The sequence below is a fragment of the Alosa sapidissima genome, chromosome 20, assembly GCF_018492685.1.
Source record: "Alosa sapidissima isolate fAloSap1 chromosome 20, fAloSap1.pri, whole genome shotgun sequence".
Taxonomy (NCBI): Eukaryota; Metazoa; Chordata; class Actinopteri; order Clupeiformes; family Clupeidae; genus Alosa; species Alosa sapidissima.
In genome coordinates, this window is record NC_055976.1 from 10805386 (window position 1) to 10816158 (window position 10773).

Sequence of the window (10773 nt, forward strand, 5' to 3'; positions counted from 1 at the left end):
ATCTCTATCTGGTCCTGCGTAGGCCACCTCAAACTCGCTGCTCTCTCTGTGTGTGTGTGTGTGTGTGTGTGTGTGTGTGTGTGTGGTGTGCGTGCGTGTGAGTTATTCTGTCTTTGTCTCTATCCTATCCCTTCCACATGTGTCTTTGTGTCACTGAGTGTGTGTGTGTGTGTTTGTGACCGAGGAATTAGGTGTGTACCTTAGGGGTGTCTTCACCTGTACTGCCACAGAGCATAGCAGGTCATATGAAACAGTGTTTTACAGAAGCCAGAGGCTCCCAGGGTTGAGGCATCACTCCCAGAAACCAGCTGATCCCGTATCAGATGTGGCCCACATGTTGGTCTGCTGTCCCGCCTGAGCACTGATCCCAGGCCTGTCTGTGGTGTGGTCTGGTTTGCTCGCTTGCGTGGGTTCAGTCCATCTGCTGGTCTCACCTCAGGCTCTGGCCAGGCGGCCCTGACTCCTTCCTTCCTGAGCGCCTCATGTTTGGCTCCCGCTCCATGTCTGCGGCCGATCGTAACCCACTCCTCCGCCAGACCTTTCTCCTCCTCCTCCTCCTCTTCCTCCTCCTCCTCTTCCTGCCTCACCTGCTCCTCAGCTGGCCAACAGCTGCTGGAAAGGTGAACGAAGGACTCTCTCTCTCTCTCTCTCTCTCTCTCTCTCTCTCTCTCCCTGCCCTCTGTCAGTCTTGCTCTCTTGCGCTGTCTATCTGTTTTTCTGTCTTTGGCTACATCAACACTATTCCGTTCCCGTTTGAATCCAAAATGCTTTTGTCGTTTTCACCTCTCATCTGCACTACAACTGAAACGGAACGATTTTGACAATGCTCTCAGCCCTCCATATTCGTTTGAAAACTCTGCATTTTGAGCATGGACAGGGAATCCGCAAACATCTGAAAATGATGATGTAGGAACCCATTTTCCCTTCCTGATTGGACCTTGTCAGTCCGATGTGTCTTGACTCTCCATGACTCACTTCCACCTCCACTTCCACCTCTTCCACCTCCACTTCCACCTCTACTCGCCTGCCAGCTGTGAATGTAACATGGTGGCCGAAATGCAAGCTGTACTGAATACAAGCTGTACTGAATACAAGCTGTGCTGAATACAAGCTGTACACAAGCTGTACTGAATACAAGCTGTACTGAATACAAACTGTACTGAATACAAGCTGTACTGAATACAAACTGTACTGAATACAAGCTGTGCTGAATATAAGCTGTACTGAATACAAGCTATGCTGAATTTTCAAAACAAATCAACGTTTTCATCCCCTTTGTCTTAGTTGGCCCCCTGCATTGCCTCCCATGTATCTTCTTCTCTCTCTCTCTCTCTCTCTCTCTTTTTCTCTCTCTCTCTCTCTCTTTCTCTCTCTCTCTCTCTCTCTCTCTCTCTTTCTCTCTTTCTCTCACGATTCTTCGCAATATGTAAAGTGTGTGTGTGGCAGAGCTCTGGGACACAATCCAGCCTGCACTGTCATTGTTTTCTAACTCTAACAAGATACTGACAGGGAGGGTGGGGGATTCCTCAAGCACTTCCAGTGCTCCAGAGTCCAGTCCCCTCAGTCCTGGAGCCCAGCCGTCTGTGTTTTGTGGAGCGCCGGAGGGCCTCTCACGTGTGGTCAGAGCAGAGGATCAGCTGTTGGGTGCTGCCTCTTTAGGAGACTCTCAGGAGTTTGCGCTCAAGACTCAGCTGTTGTTTTGTCAACACCGCGGAAGTATGTTGAGGACTGGTGTTTAGGGTGTGGTGTCTTAAGGTGTGTGTGTGTGTGTGTGTGTGTGTGTGTGTGTGTGTGTGTGTGTGTGTGTGTGTGTGTGTGAGATTAATTTTCACCTCATTAATTACATCTACTGACATTCCATAGTCTTCCTCAGAGGGGGATCTAACGTGTGTGTTTCTGTTTCTTTGTGTGTGTGTGTGTGTGTGTGTGTGTGTGTGTGTTTTTTTTTCAGGCGGACATGATGTTCAGTTCAGGAGTCTTCTGGATGGGGCTGATCTTCATCCCAATCACCTCTCTGGTGTTCGACGTGGCCTACAAAGTGTGAGTGTCTCCTCCGTTTGAACACCTGCGCCACTCTAACCCACTGTCCTTCTCACCGCTCAAACACACACTCCGCTCCAACACACACTCCGCTCCAACACACACTCCGCTCCAACACACACTCCGCTCCAACACACACTCCGCTCCAACACACACTCCGCTCAAACACACACTCCGCTCAAACACTCACTCCGTTCAAACACACACTCTGCCCACACACTCACTCCACACAAAACACAAACTACTTCTAGACACACTTCACTCAAACACTCGCTCCGTTCAAACACACACTAGAGCGAGGAGAGCCCAAGACTCACACTGCGCTGTTAGCTGTTATTTTTCTTCCCTCATCACTAGTATTGCTCATCTGCGCATGGGGGAACTTTATTAGATTTAAAAATGATAAAGCTTGCAAAGCTCTGTATAAAAACGGGATATCGCCTTACACCATTTCATCCGAAATACAGACAGTTATGTTTGTTTTGCTGAGCATACATCCTCTGTTGGACGTTTCTTGGCATCAGCTTTTTCACTGTGCAATCTCTTCGAACCCTTTCTCTCTCTCTCTCTCCCTCTCTCTCTCTTTCTTTCTCCCTCTCTCTCTCTTCCTCTCCAACCCCAACAGAATGAAGAAGGTGTGCTTTAAGACCTTGGTGGATGAGGTTCAGGAGCTGGAGGCCCTGTCCAAGGACCCCGGGGCCGTGGTGCACGGCAAGAGGTATGAGTCCGCCCTTATCTGCCAAAGATCACATTACCCATAATCCCCTGACGGCCAGGTGTCCCTCAGCAGGGCCACCCTCCTCCCCAGTGCCACCCCCCCTCCGCCTCCTTATCTGATAGGGTATCACCTGACATATTAAAGCAGATCCCACGTTCTAAAGATCTTTCGATCTTTAAATGTTTCACTTTTAGTGCTTTTATATAGCAACATTGACAATAGGCAATTTGTCAAAACTCCAAAAGAGTGGTGTATTGCATGTTGGTGTTTTGTGTTTTAATTGGTCTCTTATTTTCATTAACTTAAAGGCCAGAAGAAAATAGAGTTTAGCATGGATGGGGGTAAGACTGTTGTTAGCTAGCTAGCTAGCCCAGTAGAGCCCCTTAGTCCACTCCACTGTTGGAGTTAGCCAGTTCAGCTCTAGCAGCAGAAGCAGCAGCAGCAGCAGCAGCAGCTCTGGGCCTGGAGGATCCAGTCGGGCAGCAGCCAGCGCCTGCTGGGGTGGGCAGACCCTGCTAGAGCCGCTTGGCTGGCCAGTCAGTCGTGCCCTGCTGTGTTGGAACAGAACAGATATTACTCTCTGTGTTAGTCTGTCTCCTCCTCTTTCTCCTTCTCCTCTTTCTCCTTTCCCTATTTCTCCTTCTCCTTCTCCTTCTCCTCCTTCTCTTTTTGCTTCTCCTCTTTCTCCTCCTCCTTTTCCTCCTTCTCCTTCTCTTTCTCCTCCTTCTCCTCTTTCTCCTTCTCCTTCTTCTGCTCCTTCTGATCCTGCTCGTTCTCTCTTTCTGACTTCATCTCCTCTGTCCTTTCCCTCAGTCTCAGCCAGCGTTCTGAGCGTCCACTCATTCACTACATAGTGCGCTGTGTAGGGAATCATTTTGTAGTGCTTATTTACTATAAAGCCTAGTGCACTACGTAGTGCACTGTGTAGGGAATTATTTTGTAGTGCTTATTTACTATAAAGCCTAGTACACTACGTAGTGCACTGTGTAGGGAATCATTTTGTAGTGCTTATTTACTATAAAGCCTAGTACACTCTGTAGTGGATGAGTGGAGTCTCTCAGTCTCCTTTTTCTCTGACCCACCTGCTCTTTCTGCCTCTCCCTTAAACTCTTTCAGTGGTTTTCTCTTGAGTGTGGACCCTTCTTTTTAAAAAGCCGAAGGGGAGTGTGTGTGTGTGTGTGTGTGTGTGTGTGTGTGTGTGTGCGTGTGCGTGTGCGTGTGCGTGTGCGTGTGCGTGTGTGCGTGCGTGTGTGTGTGTGTGTTCCTACCTCTTTGATTACCTCTGCTCTCCTACACACACCCCTCACTCCCCTGTCCATCTTTCCATTCCGTACTTCTTTCCATTCCTCCAAACGCTCCTGCGTGGGCGTCTCTCGGGCTCTGTCTGACCTGTCTGTCCTCAGCTCCTCTCCTGCTTTCTCTCTCTTATCGCAGCTCTTCTCTTCAACTCCTCTCCTCTCCTCTCTTCTCGTCTCTCCTCTTCTCTCTTCTCTAGATAGATACTTTATTGTCATTGTCACAGATACAACGAGACATTGTTTGGAACAAACCTGAGATGCCCAAAGATAAGCTACAAAATAAATAAATAAATAGATAGATAGATAGTCCTCTTCTCTCCTGCTCTTTTCCACTTTCTCCAATTTCCCCTCCACTTTAATAAAGACATACTAGAAGTTGTGTAAAGAAATCATCTTCTTTTTTCCCCCCTTTCTCTCTCTCTCTTTATCTCTCTGCAGTTTGACTGAGAGGGCTCAGCTCTTGAAGAATGTCTTTAAGAAGAGCACAGTTAGTCTTTACCGCTCGGACTCCATGCAGCAAAACCTACTCCGTAAGTCAACTGCGTTCACACACACACACACACACACTCACACACACACACACACACTTATCTTTACATGAATGCCTCCACCACACATAAACACATACACACGCATACACACACACACTTTCTTTACATGACCGCCTCCACCACACACACACACACACACACACTTATCTTTACATGACCGCCTTTGCCACACACAAACACAGGCATCCGTGGCCTACTAGTTAGGGAATCGGATCAAAAGGTGACCAGTTCGATCCCTGACTGGTAGGAAAATTGTGGGTGGGGGTAGTGATTGAAGAGCACTCTTCCACATCCACATCCACAGATGATGTGCCCTTGAGCAAGGCACATAACCCCCAACTGCTCCCCAGGCATCAGATCAAGGGCTGCTGGTGAGCTCACTTCTCCGTGTGTGTGTGTGTGTGTGTGTGTGTGTGTGTGTGTGTGTGTGTACACTACCTCTGATGAGTTAAATGTGGAGGACACATTTACCTCTACACAGTACATATCACACACACACACACACACGCAAGCATCAACTCATACTGCACCTCTCTCATATGAAACGCTGCAGTGCTCTTTTTCCAGTCTCACTGACCATTAACAGTAACCACTAGCGCATACCTAGGTTCAGGTTCAGAGGAGGCCACACAGACCCTCAGTATCAGTATGTGAGTGCCTGAAGGTCAGAGTAGAATAAGGCTGGAATGTGTCGGCGTTTAAGAGTCGTGGGACACTATTTCTCAATTAAATGGGACTCCTCTTCTGTTTCCACATGTGGTAATGTGTGGTCTGTCATGCTGTCATTTCATAGTGTGTCTTGGACAAACCCAGGCTGATATGAGAGAAAGATAAACATACGGAAGCACACGCAGCAGCTCACTCCCCTCCTGCAAGAGTGAGTGTGTGTGTGTGTGTGTGCCAGCAAGAGTGTGTGTGTGTGTGTGTGTGTCAGCAAAAGTGTGTGTGTGTGTGCTAGCAAAAGCGAAAAGCGTGTGTGTGTGTGTGTGTTTGAGGTACTTAAGACTATACACCTGTTCAGTCACAACTCAGAACTCGCAACTCTCCATCAAATCCCCAAATGTTCGAAGACAAAGTCTGGAGCCGATTGTGTACTAGAGAGGGCCGTCCATGCCTCCTCTGGACACGCCGCTCGCTCTCTCAGCTCTCTCAGCTCTCTCAGCTCTCTTCTGTTTGCTCTGTTTCACTCATCATTTCTCTTCTCACAGTTTGCATATGTTGGAATTTCTCCTTCCTTTCTTTTGTGTGCTCATGTATGTTTCTTTCTTTTCCTTTTCTTCATTTTGTGTCTACTTTTAGGTGGGGATAGGAGACGGTCATATGTAGTTTGACCTTTGACCCTGTCACACCCTTAGCTGTAACGCACACCTAAGGCCCACCCCCCCCCCACCCAACCCAACCCCCCCCCCAGCTTTCATAGATATAATACCTGATACACGTGGTAGACCACCCGCTCACCCCCCTGCGCCTCAGCCCCCAGGAATCCTCTTACGACCGTACCCTATTCCCACAATCCTGTGTGGTTTTGCTGTGTGCGTGTGTGTGTGTGTGTGTAATGGTTTAGAAATGTAGAAGTGTTTAAAAATGTTATCGCTATCCTTCCCACAATGCACTGCTCTCACCGGCCCCTTGCATGCGGCTCCCAGGCCTGCAGGTAGAGGCCGAGTCCAGTGAGACGTGAGGTGAGTGGGGTCAGAGTTCAGAGGTCAGGCCTAGTGGCTTAGGCAGTGTTGAGAGGTGTTAGAGGAGTGTGTGGTTCAGTGGTTAGACAACAATAATAAATGCTGTGGGGATGGACAGTCCATTTTGCCTAAGTTAATGTTCTGTTCACCATCACATTATTTTAGTCTTTTGTTGTGTCTTAATTATGTTTATTTTTTATTCATTGTATCATTTATAGTTTTAATTAAATTATTCTCCTTTTTTTACATTTCAAGTTTTAAAATGTTTTTTTGTCTTTGTTGTCCTCTGCAATGCCATGTGACCTTGTTGACCTTTTGAGAGCTTACGCCATCTCTCTCCTGCCCACCGCAGACGGCTATGCCTTCTCACAGGACGAGAACGGCGTGGTGTCCCAGTCGGAGGTGATCCGGGCCTACGACACCACCAAGCAGCGGACCACCGAGTGGTGAGACTCGACCGCCACTGCCGCCGGCCGCCGGACAGTCCTCGGTCCTTTCCTCATCCTCCACCCCGGAGCTGTTTTAGTGTGGGCAGAGCCCCTCTCGGGCACCCTGATCCTGGAGGCCCACGCGAAGCCACGGGTGTGTGTGTGTGTGTGTGTGTTTGTTTGTTTGTTTGTGTGTGTGTGTGTGTGTGTGTGTGTGTGTGTGTGTGTGTGTGTGTGTGTGTGTGTGTGTGTTGCAAGTGTGTACTGTCTCAGACACACCATCCAGGCCGCCGTGACGACACTGAAAAAAACAACAACAGCAGTGAAGGAGGGTAGAGAGCACACAGTTTGTTGATTCTCTACGTCTTAGAAAAAAGGGAAAGAAAAAAAAAATAAATCAAGAGAAAAAAAAGATATGAAAAAATATATATATTGTCTGAAGCTATTCTTCACTTACGCCGTAGTTGTTTGTCCAGCAGAAATGATTACTGTGCTTGCATTTTTTTTTGTTCTATTGTGTTTTGCAGTTGTGTTTGTGGTCTGAATCTCCTCCCCTCTACTGATTGAAAAGGGGGATGGCGTCTACTTTTTGAAATTACTTGTCTCTTCTGATCTTTACTTGAGTGTAATGCCAAACTATGTTGTCCAAAATCGATCATCTTTTTATTTTGTATTTTTTATTTTGGTGCCCAATTGGGGATGCTACACTACACACAAATCCCCCCCAAAAACGTTTTGACTAAAAACAGGAATTCACATTTTTTTGACAGCGGAAAACTTTCAGACGTAGACAGCCAAAGAACATAGTCCTGAATCTCTAAATGCAATCCCGATTTCCAACACAAAGACAGACATGCGCTTTGATAGCCTCAGCGCGTCCGGTCCAGCATGCGTCTCTCTCTCTCGGCACTGAACAGATCACTGCACTCCCAGTTTGTTTTTTGTTTTCTTTTCATGTTCAATTCTTGCACTCGATGATCTACTGTATCAAAGCCTTACATTTGTTGTTGCCTTCAGCCATCATTACTTTCATTTGTTTATGTAGTTTTGATTTTTTTTTTTTTTTTTATTATTATTATAAGTTTGCTGGTAGATGTTGTGCCTGTTGTTCTGTTTTGACAGCTTCTTGCAAAAGTCAGTCGTTTTCTGGCATTTTTGTTTTTGTTTGTTTTGTTTTGTACAGCATTATTTTGAAAGCTCTTAACAATTAACTTGCATTCCATGTGTTTCTCGGCTGCGACGATCACAAAGGTGCCTAACTAGGAGTTTAGTTTTCCTTTTTCCCTGCTAAAGAAAGTATTCCCAATTTTACTCGTTCCTTCTCATATTCCGTGCTTCGCGCCACGGGACAAAGACGTCCTCTTGGTCCCCAAAGGGAACATGAAGGGCCACATCCCTTTTGTGAGGACACTCAAACACCTCTGCCCGGTCATGTAACACAGGTGGGTGTCTGTCCAGTAGACAGACGGAATGAACGTCTTTATCCGCGTTAATGTCGGCTTACGAGCAGCGACTTCCGTCTCATTCCCGCTCTCTCCTTCAGAACGGAGAGTCAATCCTATAAAACATAAGTGCCATTAGCTCGAGGGAAAACAAAACGAAAGAAAACAAAAAAAAGAGATAACCTGGAAATTCACACAGTATTGTTTAAAAGAAATACTTTGTGTCAATAGTTATTTTGTGAATTTGTATTTTTATATTGGACAAGTATGACTTTTCGGATCGACCTGCTTTGTAACGAATTGTCCTTTTTTCCAGACAATGACAGTGGTGAATGCGGTGCTTGTTGTTTTGTTTGTTTGTTTGTTTTTTTAGTTCCTGTATGACTAAAATGTCTGTAATGTTGTTAATAATGCTTCTTAATTTATTTATAGTCCAATGGTTGTGCATTTTTTGGTTTTCTTCTCCCTGTGGGAGATCAGGTTGTAGAGCGATTATCCAACGGGTGTTGTCTGCATGTGCATGTCTGCGTGTTTATTTGTGTGTGTGGGTGGGTGCGAGTGTGTGTGTGTGTGTGTGTGTGTGTGTGCGTGCGTGACAGAATCGGTGTATGTATGAGGTCTTTATTTTGTGAGCATGAGCACAGTATGTTAATTGGACAAGATTGTGTTTTGTTGATACTGAGAGAAATTATCGATTTTCTCTAACCTCCTTTTGAGCTTATAAGAGCGTGTGTGTGTGTGTTCATGTGTGCTGCTCGCTCTTTCATCTGTCCGCACGACTTGGCAGGTGTAATGATGAACTACTGTTAAATGCTGCATGGCCGTGTGTGTGTGTCTGTGTGTGTGTGTGTGTGTGTGGTTAGATCCTGTGTTCCAGCCTTTCTCCATTTGGGGCTGGGTGTGAGGGAACCGTCGTCTGTACTGCTAGCTTGACAGATGTTGCACAATGCATTGTTTTTAACTTTCCTGTAGTGGATAATTGTATTAATGGCCATTTGGTTCTGCTATTATTTATCTGGCTGTATGTTTGAATCCAGTTTTCCTTTCATCTCTCTCTCTCTCTCTCTCTGTCTCTTTCTCTCTAACCTCTTTCATGTGGTGTTCTTCTTTAAAAACAAACTCCAGAGTATTTACTCTCTTGGTTTTCCTTTGGGAGGATGTACAGTAAACAAAAAAATATATACATTTCAGGCTGTTGTTTTTTGATGGGGCTTTTTTTCTGTTACTGTTGCTGGTCGTCATCAGATGTCACAAACTCTGAGCTCTGTTGTTGGTCTACTGATGTGAAAGTTGTGGTGAATGGCTTAGGACTGTTGTCTTTCTTTTCTTCTTGTTTATTTTTTTTTTGTTTGTTTTTAACTCGTCATCTGTGGAAGTTGTTTGGTGGTTGCATGAATGGAGAATTAAAAAAACAAAAAAAAACGTTCAGTTTTCAAGTGTTTTAAACTGTACTTTGATTCTCTCTCCCTCTCTCTTGTCTTGGTCACTTTAAAGAGGAAAATGCACTTTTTCTATTTGAATCTACCCCCCCCCCCTCCTCCTTTCTTTTACGTCCTCTGTTTGATGATTGTTCAGCATGTTGGGACTGCAAAAACTTTTAAGTGTTTCTGTCTTTTACTGCCATAAAGGACTACTGAAATAAACTTTACAACTGGAAAATGGACACTTGAGCCTCATGTCTCAATTTTTTTTGATAACATACCCTTCCCTGGCCCCGGGGGAGTCCTATCTCATTCGTCCACTGGGAACCACTTCGGCGACCAGATTCGGCGAACGCGCAAGCCTTTGGTGTGAAATTGAATTTCCATGTGCTCGGGTTGAACCTGATTGCCTTTTGGAAATCCAGCATTGACAGTCAAATTGTGACATGCGTCTGCAGTTCCATGCGCAATTTTGCAAATACCAGATTAGCTCAGTGGCCCGTCACAAAAAGAAGGCAAGGGTACGAGTCATGTCAGTTTCTAAAATGCAGGGTTTTCGTCTAGAACCGCAGAAAGGCATTCTGTCCCACCCTCCAAACACACATCCACCACCCCCACCTTTCAAATCGGTCCCTAAAGAGGCCAACTGGTTTTCTCTCCCATGACGGGTGTGTGTAGTGTATATGTGTGTGAGAGTGTCTTTAAATGTATTTTGTGTGTGTGTGTGTACTGAACTAAACAGGACATGCGAAAAAGCACTGCATATCCAAACAGGAAGAGGCAGGGAAAGACATTGTGAAAACATCCGTGCGCTGACACGCTTGACAAGCAGATGGAATCATTCTGATCATCTTTCGGCACGGTTGTTACTGCCCTAGAGACTGACCAGCCCTCACTTGGGTCTGCTCTGTGGTAATCTGAGGGCTCGGCAATGGCATCTCCTATTTGCATTTAACATAACAAGAAAATTTGTAGTGTTATTTTTAAGCGTATCCAGTGTCCCAGACAGTCTCCTCAGTCGGAGTTGAATCCAAAAAGGAGTACGCTAGAATCAGATGGCTTTCTATATCTTTTTCCAAAAAATCATAACCTACGGGCTAGAAAACAGACAAGACGCCAATCTTTTTTTGAATAACCATTGTATTTCTAATATTGAGTCGTTGTACATAAGACAGTAAAGTGGATGTTGTTAC

At 45.7% G+C, this 10773-nt stretch overlaps 1 protein-coding gene across 5 annotated transcripts in view; it reads left to right on the top strand.

Moving 5' to 3' along the window:
• The window catches only part of atp8a1 (ATPase phospholipid transporting 8A1), a 141478-nt gene extending 131656 nt beyond the window's left edge, over positions 1 to 9822 (top strand). For 4 of the 5 annotated variants that reach the window (XM_042075160.1, XM_042075163.1, XM_042075162.1 and 1 more), the window contains 4 exons: positions 1952 to 2040; positions 2666 to 2758; positions 4495 to 4586; positions 6642 to 9822. In XM_042075160.1, coding sequence (XP_041931094.1) covers positions 1952 to 2040; positions 2666 to 2758; positions 4495 to 4586; positions 6642 to 6739 — 372 coding nt within the window. In that variant the 3' untranslated portion in view covers positions 6740 to 9822. Of the gene's footprint in view, positions 1 to 1951; positions 2041 to 2665; positions 2759 to 4494; positions 4587 to 6253; positions 6290 to 6641 lie in introns of all 5 variants that reach the window. The other variant, XM_042075165.1, reaches the window with a different exon arrangement.
• The last annotated feature ends 951 nt before the right edge of the window (positions 9823 to 10773 follow it).